The sequence below is a fragment of the Vombatus ursinus genome, unplaced genomic scaffold (genome assembly GCF_900497805.2).
Source record: "Vombatus ursinus unplaced genomic scaffold, bare-nosed wombat genome assembly UNPS02014789.1, whole genome shotgun sequence".
NCBI lineage: Eukaryota > Metazoa > Chordata > Mammalia > Diprotodontia > Vombatidae > Vombatus > Vombatus ursinus.
The window spans coordinates 25,277,183-25,290,853 of NW_020954567.1; the positions used below are offsets into that span (position 1 = coordinate 25,277,183).

The following is a 13,671-nucleotide window of genomic DNA, read 5'->3' on the forward strand; positions in this document are numbered from 1 at the left end:
AGTGCTAATTCTGTTGTCTACAGCCCTTACCTGACCACAATGAGAGTATTGTGTTCTGTTCTAGGAAGGACATGGATAAGATTGTAGAGGAGGGCAGCCAGGAGAATGGAGGCCTTCAAATTCATGCAGTATCAGGATTAGTGGAAAGAATGGAATGTTTCACCTGGGAAGAGAAGACTGCCTAGTGGGGTGGAGGGGGTATAGTGGTACAGGGGGGAACAGAGATACGAGAATTGTCTTGAAATATTTGAAAGGCTGTCACCTGGGAGAGGGATTAGCCATGTTCTGCTTGGTCCCAGAGGGCAGGACTAAGAGTAGTGGGTGCAAGTTGCAAAGGGCCATTTTGAACTTGATGTAAGGAAGAATATCTTAATAATTAAAACTGTTCCTAAGTAGAATGGGCTGTTTTTAATGTAGTGGGTTCCCCTTCACTTGAGATCTTTAAGTAAAGGCTGGATGACACATATCTGTTACAGAGGGGATCCTTTTTTCAGGTACAGGTTGGATTAGATGGCCTCTCAGGTCCCTTCCAACTGTGAAATTCTGTGATTCTGTGATAGATGCAGATAGTAGAAGAACTTCATGCTGCTCGTGTGGGGAAAAGTATGGATTTACCTGTGGTGCCAGCTTCTGGAGAGCTGACAAGTATGGAAATTGACGTGGCTGAAGATGATGTGCATCCTTTTGTTGGTATGTCCTCTATATTAATGTGGATGGTTTCACTTGGTCTCTTAGAATTTCAGCACATTAACTCATTATTTTGACTATGTTAACATCAGGTGGAAATATTGAGTCCAAATTGTTTTAAAGAAATTGTGTATTTAATAATCTTCAGTGACAGAGTGTAATGTATTTCCAATATTCTGCCATGTCATAATTTGTTATATTCTTCAAGTTACAAGGCAGTTAGGTATGGTTTTTGCTTTCTGACACAAGATTTTTATTGTAATATATGTATCTTTAATTGTACTTTTTACTTAATTTGGGTAAGGGATAGTCATCAAAGTTTTGACCTTTCAGTTTTACCTTCTCAACTGTAATTGTATACTAATGAAGATTTTTTTTCTCTGTTAAGGCACTGACTGAATGTAATGTGTGGAGAAAGTGTCATCTTGGATTTATCCTGGCTATAGTCAGATCTTGTTTATCCTTGGTAATGGGAAGGAATAGTGGTATAGATAATTTCCAAATCATTTGTTGACTTTGGAATGTATATATTATATTATTTACTTTATTAACTATGTTTAGTTATAAACTGATTTTAATATTAGCTTTTTATTGATGTACATACCAACTGATGATAGAATAAATTGGCTTAAAAGCATGATAAGTGGCAAGAGGAAGTACATTTAATTCAACAAACATAAGTATCTGCTGTAGGTAAAACACTGTGATAGTTGTGAGGAGAGATAAAATTTTAGATAAGGAAGCATTTGTTGCTCTCATGGACTTTGTAGTATAGAAGACAAGATACATAGATAACTCTCATATATAAATAATATTTGATAAGTTTACTATGGAGTTACAAGTCAGAGGTGTAGAGCTGTTATCAACAGGATGCTTTGGGAAAAGTTTCACAGAGGAGATGGAATTTGAGTTGGACTTTAAAGAATGGCTATTAATTCACTTGGTGATTATGGGGAGTAGAAACATTCCAGGAGAAGGGGATAGCATGAGCAAAGACATGGAAGCAGCAAAGAGTTGGGTATGTTTGGGAGATTGACTCTGTAGTTATTGAGAGACTGTGTAGTTTGACTGGAGTGAGGAGTCTATTCAGAAGTTTAATGTGAGATGAAGCTGGAGAGATAGGTTGGTGCCAGACTGTTGAGGTTCTTGAGAATAAAAGGAATTTTAATTTTATACAATAGGGAATAGGGAGCTAGTAAAGATTGTTAGTTGAGGCATGATTTGACCAGATCTTTGTATAAGGCAGTGATATAAATAGTGGGGCAGAATTTGGAGGTAGGAAGACGTATTTGGAGACTATTGAAGTAGTCTCTGCAGGTGGTAAAGAAGCTGTATCTTAGGGTCATTGCTGTGAGAATAGTGAGGGAGCAGTAGTAAGATGTGGAAATTTAAATGACAGTATAGGACTGCATGTGAGTGTTGAGGCAGGAGAAAGAAAAGAAGGCCACCAAGGTTTTGGGACTGAGAGACTGAGTGAATGCAGAATAAGACAGTAGAATTGTAAGGAGTAGCAGGACTTGGGTGAAAGTTGATAAGCTTGGTTTTGGACTGTTGAACTTGAGGTGACTGTGGGAAGTCAAGGTGGAGATGTCCTGTAGGTAGTTGAAGCTATATTATATATCTAAATCTCAGATAAGGGATCTGAGTTTGAGATTTATATTTGGAAACTTTTTTTAAAAATGGCAGGTGACGTCATGGAAGTGAATGAGATTGCCAAGGGGATAAAGGTAATCAGAGGGTTAAAGACAAGACCTTAGAGAGCATTTATTGAAGGGTATAAAAGAAATGAGGAATCTGTGAGAGAATCTGAAAAAGAATATTTATAAAAACAGGAGGAGGACCAGCAGACAGTAGTATGTCTAACGCTAATGAAGGATAAGAGTACCTAATAAAAAAGGGGTTATCAAAGGAGGATGCGAAGAGAATATGGACTAGGATATGGCCACTGGATTTACCTTGTAGGATGTCACTGATGTCTTTTGAGAGAGCAGTCAGTAACAAGTGAGATGCAAATTAATTCAATTAAAGAGCATTTATTAAATACTTCCTATCTGCAAGACACTGGCCTAGAGTTATAGATAGGAAAATGAAAATCAGACCCTGACCTTGAGGCACTTATATTCTACTTGAGCCACAGAGGTCTTATTGCGAAGGGGCTGAAGAGAAGGAATGGTAAAGATGTGAAGGGATTGAGTGTAGACTTTTTTTTCCCCCCAGAAATTTGACAGTGATGGGGAGACAGGAGGAGAGGAATGATGGTTGGATAATATAGAAAGTCCAAGGGGAAAGCCTTCTTTTTTCTGTATTGGGAAGAAGTGAGAAAGTTTCTTAAGCCTGTGGGAGAGGACCAGTGATGAAGAGCTTGATATGTATGAGAGGAGGGGAAGTGATTGGTAGAGCAAGTCCTAAATCAGTCAGGAGGCAATAGAATCAAAGGTATAAATGAGGAGGAGGGATACTTTGCAGTCTTGAATTTGAAATTTGCTGTGGGTAAATAAATGTAAATAAATGGTTGGCTAATGGGCATTGATTTCAGTGAAATCATTGTCTTGTTAAATTACGTTTTTTTGGTTAAATTCAACAAGTAGAATCTTATACATTATATAGAACATTATCAAGAATAATATAATCTTAGAGTATTGGTGTGCCTTTTTCTTCCATTCAGACAATACTGCTTCAGATACAAAACTTTTAATTGTTATTGACACAAATATTCTGATGAATCATCTCAAGTTTCTTGGAATTTTGAAGACAATGGATGTCCCAGGTATTCATAAAGATATTTTCTGATTCTTACTAAAGTATATCTGACATATCACTAGAGATCACAGGATCAAAATTCCTATTTGTGTTGTGCTTCAGGGTCTAAAAAGCACTTTACTCAACAACCCTTTTGAGGTAGGGGGTGCAAGTATTATTCTCTTTACAAAACAAGGGAAATGGAACCCAGAAAGGCTGAATAGCGATTTTCTTGCAATTACCCAACGAGGAAGCATTGACTCAAACTGAGGTCATCTGAAATCTTATTCTGAATCCTTCTTTCTGTCACACTACTTCCCTTCAATTATAATGTGAACTTGTGGGTTTCCCAAAGAAGGAAAAAGTGTTTTCTGATGCTTGCTGAAGTAATTCTAGCTAGTAAATCCTAAACTTGCTATTCACAATAAAATGGGATCTTCAGAAGTTGACTTAGCAATATAACATCTCATTCTCTTTCTTTTTTTGTAAAAAAAAAATATATAGTTATTTATTTTTAACATTCATTTTTAAAAATTTTGAATTCCAAATTCTCTTTCTCCCTCAAGTCCCTCCCCTCCCCAATGAGAAGGCAAGCAGTATATCAATTATATGTGTGAAGTCATGCAAAATATACTTCATATTAGCCATATCCAAAAAAACCCTCAAAAAACAAAAAAAAATAAACTGAAACAAAGTATGCTTAGATCTGCACTCTGAATTCATCAGTTTGCACTTTGGAGGCAGATAGTATTTTTCCTTGTGAGTACTTTAGAATTGTCTTGAATCATTGTGTTGATCACAGTTGCTCTGTCTTTCCCAGTTGATCAGTATTACAATATTGGTGTTACTGTGTGCAGTGTTCTCCTGGTTTGTCCACTTCACTGTGCATTAGTGTGTATAATAAGACTTTTCAGGTTTTCTGAAACCATCCTCGTCAATTTTTATAGTACAATAGTATTTCATCATAATCAGATACTGCAACTTGTTTGTCCATTTCTCAGTTGATGGGCATCCCCTCAGTGACCAGTTCTTTGCCCACACAAAAAGAGCTTCCTGCTATAAATATTTTTCTGTATATGGTTTTTTTTCCTTTTTCTTTGATCCCTTTGGGATACGGACTTAGTAGTGCTATTGCTGGATCAAAGGGTATGCACAGTTTTATAGCCCTTTGGGTGTAGTTCACTCTTTTTCCTGAACTCTTTTTAAACCTGTTTGACACATTATTTGCTGTGTGGATAGTTAACCTCAACTAAATTATAAGCTCCTTGATGGTAAGGAAGGTGTCATAAATTTCTTTATTAAGTGCCTAGTACAGATGTCAATTTATATATTTCTTGATTTGATAAGAGACTTGAATTTTCTAGGCTTCGATAGACTTATATTGATAATTCCCTGGGTGGTTGTTCAAGAACTAGATCGTATGAAAGCAGGGAAATTACTACAGCATGCACAGCACAAAGCTATTCCTGCAGTCCATTTTATCAATGACTGTCTCAGAAGTCAAGATGGAAAGCTGTGGGGTCAGTCTATTCAACTTGCTTCTCAAAAACTTTGTAAGTACCACATGAAGAATGGGGTGTGGGTGTTGTATATTTTCAGTCTAAAAATGTCCTCAGATTAAAGGGGAATGGTTCAAAAACTTAATTTTCCTTGTAAAATGATTTAAAAAATGATTCTTTCACATCAAAATTCAACAAAACAAATTTTAAATTTTAACTTTTTATTTTTCAGGGTGCATCATTACTACAAAAAGTAAAATAGAGATTTAGTAAGAATGTTTATGCTATATAGCTTTCATTTTGTGTTCTTATTTGGAATTTCGTTTTTCAAAATCAAAATTTCATTTAGCATTCCTTTTAAAAATTGCTACATAATATTGGTGTTGGGTGACAAGGCTATTCTGCGTTTTTTTTTTATTGTCTTTTTTTTATGTGTTTCCTTCCCTCAGACTGTGAACTTATTGAGAGCAGGAACTATCTTAATTTTTCTTTTTGTGCCCCCAGTGCTTACTGCAGCGCTTAGCACATAGTAAATTCTTAACAAATTTTTTTTCATTCATTCATTCATTCATGACAAGTTTTGACTGTATGTAGTTATTGGTAGGTATATGTTTGAGTTGGTAATGATGAAGTGTTGTGTAGTATAAATTTTCCACATTTTTCCTCTTTTAGTTTATTATCAAAATTAGAATTTTTAGACAAGTTGTAAAAGGCACATAGAACACTTAAAAATATTGATATCTCTACCAAATTAAAATACATGTTTTTCTGGTTTTGTTTAATTCTCCAAAAGAATCCCTTTTTAATCTCTTTTTTCATAGCTCAATATCTTTAATTCATGGATTTTTAAAAAAATATTCTTCAAGATGTGATACTTTATGAGAGTCTATTGCAGTACAATTTTATCATATTTCCTTACTTTAACATAGAAAATGATTTAATTAGAGATATTTGGTTCCTAAATCTTGGGGTCAGGAAGAAGATTGTTACTGTTCATTTTGGGGAAAACTTAGGTGAGTTCTTTAAAGAGAACCATGAAGTATAAGTGTTACCAATAAGCAGAATTTTATTGGTCAGGTAACTGTAGAATGAACATGAAATGCCATTAAATTAGGCCTGTTTAAAGAAGTCATCTACATTGTTCATATTTAATAACCATAAATGGCAACGTATCAGAAATACCTGAAATATAATGGACTATTTGCTTAACAGTAAACTTTTTCTTAACATTTTGGAAACATGATAACAGTGATGCATATTGATACAGTCCTTTAGGATTTACAAAGCTTCCTTCTTCATACAGTCCTTGTGAAATAGCTAGTACACAATTATCATCTCCATTTTATGAATGAGAAAACTGGCACAGAGAGATTAAATGACTTACCTCTAAGTAGTAAGTGTTGGCTAGCTAACTCAAGTCTACTGACTCCAAGACCAGTATCCCTTCTCTTATACCACCCTGTCTCTATTTCATTTAATTCATAATATGTATTCTGTACAGTCTCTTAAATAATCTCTTTAATGCAGAAGAAAATGATGATCATTGTCATTAATTGATATAGAAAGGCTTACTCTGAAACCCTCAAAAAAGATATGGTATGTTTTGTCCTTATTTAGGATGTTCTGTCTTCATCTGTTTCGTCACATTTTAATCCATCATCTGCATATGCCCCTGATATTTTTTAAAAATGATTTTTAATTTCACTGGCATAGTACTCTTGACTCTGTAGCTATCCTATTTTGATATGTAGACTTAGGAATCCTAGTAGAGTCTTCAAAACTTTTTCTTTATTGCTTCTAATTTGAAGATGTCTTTTTTTGAAACTTCCATTTTCACTTCCATTTCAGTGCTCTTTTTTGTTGTAACATTGCTTGATTTTCTTTCATTGAAGTAATATTCTGGTAACCCCTCAGAGTGTGAAGTTAATCTTGCATTCTCAAAGTCCATGCTAGGAGAGCATAAACTCTAGCAAGAAATGTCCCTGGCAACAAATTTTATAACTGTCATTCAAGGACCAGTTAGAGATTTTCTTCAGTAGAAGGTTGACCATTGAATAATGAATTTTTGTTGGCCAGAGCAACTCTTCAAAGCATGTTAGAGGAATTGTAATTTGTATGGATGGAGGGAATACTGACACTGATGAAATGATAGATTTTTTTGATGTATAAATAAAATACTTAGTAGTCATGGTAAGTTGCTGAAATTTCTTATTTGTAATAGAAATTTTTCATGGTTTTCTGTGCCTCATAAATAGTTTTATATGTTCATCTGAATGAGTGTTATGTCTTGAAGATTGCTTTAGTGTTCACATCTAACTTAATTCATATAGAACTCAGCATGTAATGCTTTTTGTTGACAGTGATAGTGGTGGTCAGTCATCCTCTCTAACATCCTCTTTACCTTGGGGTCCACAGGCCCACAAAGGTGCATGAATAGATGGATAGGTTTAGGAAGTTCACGAACTTGGATGAGAAAAAAAATTATATCTTATTTTCACTCAGCTTTAATTGAAATTTAGCGTTTCCTTCCCTTGTTTAAAAATATTACTCTAAGAAGTAGTGCATAGGCCTCATCAGACTGCCAGAGGACTTCACTAAGCAATAAAAAGTTAAGAACTTCTGCTCTAAAAATAGTTTGTTTCCTTTTAGATTATGGAATAAGATAATTTTTTTTTTGTTTTTCTTGCTGATAAGCTGAGCTTCCTATTAGAAAAACAACATTTGGGGAATTGGCAGATTTAAAGTAAAATTATTTGTTGGGACCAAGGCAAGAGCAGTTGTTACAGGATCCTAAAATGTTGGGGTTGGAAGGAACCACAAAAGCCATTCAACCTAACCTGTACCTCTACCTGAAAAGAAGTCAATACAGCCTCTTATTGAAGACATCTAATGATGAGACCCAGTCATCTCTGAGGCAGCCTATTCCATTTTGGGGCAGCTCTAATTGTTGAAAAGTTTTTCATCCTCTTGAATTGAAATCAGTCCCTTTCCAACTTTTATCTGTAGCCCAGTCTTCCTCCTCTCCCTCTCTTTTTGCAAATAAAGAATCTAAATCCCTGAGCTGTTTATTGATTTGCTTAAGGTCAGGTAGCCAATAAGTAGAGTATTTGGAGTTCAGATCCAAGTCTTCTGAATTCAAATCCATTGTTATTTTCACCAAATTATACTTGAAGCCAATCTTGCACAATCTTTATTTCATGAGAGTTTTTTTTCTTCTGAGTCAATGAAGCTTTGTGAATACTGAGACTTTATTTCTGTGTTGGGTAATGATTATGGGAACTCTGAAATGTGCACAGTATAGTGGGAAAGTACAGATTGGAAATGGAAACGTAGATTCTTCTTTAGCTCTCTTAATAGTCATGGGACAGAGGGCAGGTCACTTCACCTCATTGTAGTTTATTTTCCTTATCTGCAATATGGAGTTGATTGAGATGGTCTCTAAGATTTCTTCCAGATCTGACATTTTGTGTTTTCTGGGTTGCTCCAATCACATAATATTGTGTCTTGGGCTACATGTTAAGTAGACTATGTACAGAAACCCCAGTGCATTTTATTTCCTTCCCTTCCTCTTTTTTTCATTTAAAGACTTTGCATCTATATTGTTCGGATTTTTGGTGTATTAATTGACTTTTACTTTCGTTCAATTTGCAGATGGATTGAGTGATGAAAACAATGATGACCGAGTCCTGAAATGCTGTCTTCAGTATCAGAATTTATTTCCTTGTGCTCTTGTTATATTATGCACGTGAGTTCTCTGAACAGTTCACCTTTTTTCAGTATAAAACTGCAGTAATTGAATGAAGTGAAACAATGAAGGAAAAAAGATAATTTCTTCAGTCTTTGGAAGACAATCTAATTTTCAGCTTGGTCTGTTTGTTTGTGAAATCATGATCAGCATGACTTGTTAACTTTCCCCCATCCATCAGTGGGCATATTCTTTTTTTTTTTTTTTTAATTTTAGACTTAAATACTAAAATTTAAATACACAACAGAGAAAAGAAAAAGTAACATATTATAAACTTCAGTATTGAAATTTAAATACAAAATAAGAAAAGAAAAAAAAGCATGTCATGTGCACAGCAGAACATAAAAGAGGATTCAAAATATATAGTAATAAATTTCCATTTCAAGAAAGCCTATATAGTAAATACCACACGTTGTGTTGAGAGCTGTCTTAAGTTGTTATTAGCTGGTGGTCTTGAGTAATGCACTTTGGAGAATTATGATGAAATGAAAGGTACTGTCTAAATAGATGAATTTAATGTTACAGTTACAAAGTTTGAATAATATTCAGAAAAGTTAGAAAATAGTGGGGAAAATACCAGTGTTATAATCTGGTAAAATATAGGCAGTTTCTAGCTTAGGTACCTCAGAACAGCCTCCCTTTTCTCCCCCAGTTTGGAATATCTCTTCCCAGTTTATCCTCCTGCGTGAAATAACCAGGCCTAATTTCTTTTTATCTGATAAATTGATGAGTCTTTGAATCCATCATGGACCCAAAGATTTTGTAAGTGTCTAGATTGTATAAGAAAAGTTGCATGTAATTTAAGTGCATAGGGGTCAGGGCCAGGAAGAAATGATATGAATAAGAGAAGGGCAGTATTGCTGACTTACCCTCCTGGTTTCCGAAGATAGGAGGGAATCTTAATCCCGTGTCTGTTTCCATTGTTTATAGTAATACAATTTTTTAGGTAATCTCTAAATTCATTTGTCTGCTTTTGGGATAAGATAGCAAGGTAGCAGCTGAGATTGTATTGTCAGAGGCAGCATGTGAAGTGGATAGCTGACTCTTGGAGTCCATAAGATAGGTTCAGGTCTCATTTTGACATTTATAGCTTTGTGATCATGGGCAAGTCACATAACCTTATTTTACCTCAGTTTCCTCATCTGTAAAATGGGAATAGTAATACCTTTACCTACCTCATAGGATTGTTGAGGCTTAAATGAGATAGTGTATGTAAAATGCTTTGCAAACTTTAAAGTGCTGCATGCATTTGTTATCATTGTTATCTTATTCTCATTTTTTTTTAATGGGTTCCAGATAGAAGGGGTCCTTGGAGAAGTAACTATCCTGTTATCATTCCTTTATATTCAGTGTTATATGGATATGACACACTTATATTGGGATTTCATCTTATACTCTGTAGGCTCACTGAAAGCATCCTTGATGGAACCACAGTTGTAACAGTGACGATAGATACTTCATCCTGTTCCTATATGATTTTTTTCCTCATTGGCCCGGCTCCCTACTTTGAAAATGTTTTGTTCTTTGTAGCTGAAATATTGAGTATTTGGGGTGATAACATTTATTTACGATGTCTTATGGATTATTTTGCCCAGGAGATAATAGATTACAGTTCAGTCTGTGATAGTGCTGTGGGTCCAATAGATTATTGGTTGAATTTACTAAGATATTCTAAGATCTGTATTTGTAGTATAGACATTTGTTATGTCAGCCCATGCAGTATTGCAAACTACTGATGTATAATTCTAACCATCATATCTTGTCTTCTGGGTATTCAGTATGGTGCTACATTTTTACAATCTGTGGTGATGTGTTGTACTGTTTCTAACTTTTCCTTGCCTAATTGGCATTGATAACTAAGTTAATGCTTTTTGATGATAACTCATATATAATTTTTGGTGCCAGTGCCATGGGTATGAATTGCTGTTGTTAACCCCTCTGTAACTACAGATAAATCTGTATGACAGACATTGTTTGACACTTCTTTGACCTGTTGTTGGCTGAGTTTATGTGGATGGCATGGCCTATCTCTGTTAGCTTTGATTCCATTCTTGGGTCTTAGTCATTTAATGGACCTCAAATAGAGATTAGCTACCTTTGTCTGCTTTCAAATAGTTTATTGGCCTGTAACTGTTCAGCTTTTGTTATTACTCAATGAAGTGTATTCTAAGAATGTCTATCATTCTTACTCCTTTTTGATTTCATAGTGTTGATGTTTTTATAGTTGTCTTACACTGATGGGCCCTGTGTTTTATTTACATTGTAAGGATTTTTGTTAGATTACTTTCCAAATCTGTTATGGTCCACTTTGTAGTTCTAAAAGTATACATTAACACTACTATTGTATAAATATTATTTGCTTTAAACTTGTTCATCCCCTTCAGCTTTGATATCAAAATGCCAGTAAGTTTCTTAAAATACTCAGCCATCTCCTTCTTGATTCCTTTTTTTTTTTTTTTTTTTTTGCTTGATGTGTCTTGTGTGGGAGAGACTAGGCTGTTTTGTAGGTATCATCTTTATCTGCTTGTTCAGTGTGAGCTCTGGATTCAAGCTTTAAACCTTTCATCTATTTATCTTTCCTTGGCATGATTAAGGATTTTACACTGTGAAGGCCAAATCATCCATCTGCATTAAGTGATTAATAAGATGTTCTGGTTCTTTATTTTGGAAGTCATACATAGTTATACTTAGAGAAATTATAATGGATTTAAGGTTGGGCAGAGCCATAATGGCCCCAACTATCTCCTGGAAAAATGCCACATTTTATATTAATTGTTCTTAACATTCCTAAGTTGGTAACACATTTTAAACAGAGAACAATTTTCTAGTAGACGTGAAATACTATATATTTATAGAACATGAATAAGCCATGAGTGCAGAACTGAGTTAGAGGCTTTGCAACAATTAGCAAAGATATTATATATGTTATTGGTGCTTTGGGTAGCTTGTCTTTACACAAAGATACGGGCTAAGCAAGAGCCCTGGGGCTAGAGACAGTGGGGACAGATGAAAGCTAAAGAAGGCAGTGGGGAGAGCCTGGAGACAGGGGTGACAGAAGCAGCCTAGTAGAAGGTAATGATAAATCGTTAAACATTTATTAAGTACCTAAGATACTGGTCATTATGCTTAGGTACTGGGGATCCAAAGACAAGGATAAAAGAGTCTATGGCCTTTGAGGAGCGACATTGTGTGCGTATATAGTTGTTGATGTAATATATACAAAATAGAGGCCAGATAATTTTGGAGAAAGATACCAGCAGCTAGATAGGATCAGGAAAGACTTTATATGGAAGGTGGTGCTAGATTTAAGCCATGAAGGAAATCAAGGGTTGCCTGCACAAATGGTTTTTACTGGTAGGGGTGTACACTCAAAAAACTTGGAGAATACTGATATAAGCAACCAGAAATTTACTACGTTTTTTTCTTTAGGGGTTCTATTTTTGCCCTGATTTTTTTAGCTACTCAAGCTTCTGGACTAAAATTTTTAATTGATGTTGTTTTTATGTGTATTTTACTGTTCTTTTGCTACTTTTCTGGTCTTAATTTTTGTAAAGAGACAGACTATTCTGACCTAATTATGCCAATTGTAGGGTGGTACATCCTCCCAGAGAATACTGAGATACCAAAGAAAAAGGAGCTCATAGTAGCTTGGTCATTTAATAGGTTTTTATTAGGGTTAATTAGGTTGATTGGGTAGTTTAAGGGAGTTTACTCACAAGAGGCCAGTCGTCCTGGGTGGCAGCAGGATAGAGTAATGTTGTGGATCCCTGCACTAACCCCAGTCCAGGTCACGTATTACATAGAAGCAGAATAAAAAAGCGTAGTGCTAGGATGGCCCAGGGTCAAGTGCAAGTTTTCTCATGGGATAATTGGAGCTTATTTTGCTGTTTACATTTACTCAAGGTAGTTTATATTCTCTGTGAGATTCCTTAGGCTCTGGCCTACTTCCATGTAACTTTATAACTTTTGCTTTCAGGTGCCAATTAAAGGATCTAGAATTTTTGTTATGCTTTTGATTTTTGTATTCCTCCCTGCAAAAAAAATAAATTTGTTGCCCTTAAATGAATGAGATGGAGTTCAAGTTTTCTACTTGGCATACCAGCTCAAATTGATGTCAGTCTTCTATTTCGCTTTTGCAGCTCTTCAGGTCGCTTCTTCCATGGTATTATTTACTGTAAACTGTCTGCACAGTTGTCCATAGCAATTTTGCTTAAGAGTACTACTTTTTCTTTTGTGGTTCTTTGCCATGGCAACTAGCTGCCATTGGTTAGTAGTTCTATTTGCTATACTCTTTGTCAAATGCTATAAGAGAATACATTTATCATGATTCTAGGAGATGCCATCCTTTTTGAATTACTCTATTTTAGTATTATTGGTCTGCTAATTAGATTCATGCTCTCAACCTCAAAAAGATCTTTTTTGGAATTCTAGTCTAAGTATGCCCATCACTTTTTCAAAGTAATTTGAGATTTTGGTTCTGTTTCTACCATCTATTTGCTAATAGATGTAATTTCTAGAGTTCTTCTTAAGTGAAAATTTTCGGTCATCTCCGGTCTTTAATTTTCCCTTTTATAATTCCTCAATTTCATTCTTATTTTCTGTCATCTAGGCTTAGGAACAAAGTTACTATTTTTAAAAGTGATTGACTTTAAGGTTACATTATTATTTGGCTTGGTCTAAGGGTACCTCTTAAAAAAGCTGTTTTCAGTTTTGTTATGATATAGTATTGGCATATAATGAAAACACGTATGTCTTCATTTGTTCTAGTGTTGTATTGTGTTTCACTTATTTTGTTTGCTCTTCTTATTGTCAGCCTGATCATCACTATGGTTTTGAGTAAGCTTAGATTTATAGTCGAAGTTTCATCACATTTGCTGGGGTACTACCCCACTCAAGAGTATCCCCAAAACCTAGCACCTTGTCTGGCATTTCCTTTGTGTTGATCTCCCTTCCCTTTGCCTACCCTCCTTATGCATGTTGGGTTGGTCTTTGAGAAGGTTA

The 13,671-nt window shown here is 35.1% G+C and overlaps 1 protein-coding gene across 6 annotated transcripts in view; it reads left to right on the forward strand.

Annotated features, from left to right (window-relative positions):
* SWT1 (SWT1, RNA endoribonuclease homolog) overlaps positions 1–13,671 on the forward strand; it is a 136,535-nt gene that overhangs the window by 26,874 nt on the left and 95,990 nt on the right. For all 6 annotated transcript variants that reach the window (XR_003569647.1, XM_027868561.1, XM_027868560.1 and 3 more), the window contains exons 7-10: positions 561–690; positions 3,353–3,454; positions 4,791–4,979; positions 8,577–8,670. Coding sequence is in view for 5 of the 6 variants with exons in the window: in XM_027868561.1 (XP_027724362.1) it covers positions 561–690; positions 3,353–3,454; positions 4,791–4,979; positions 8,577–8,670 (515 nt within the window). In the remaining variant the exon portion in view is untranslated. The remainder of the gene's footprint in view (positions 1–560; positions 691–3,352; positions 3,455–4,790; positions 4,980–8,576; positions 8,671–13,671) is intronic.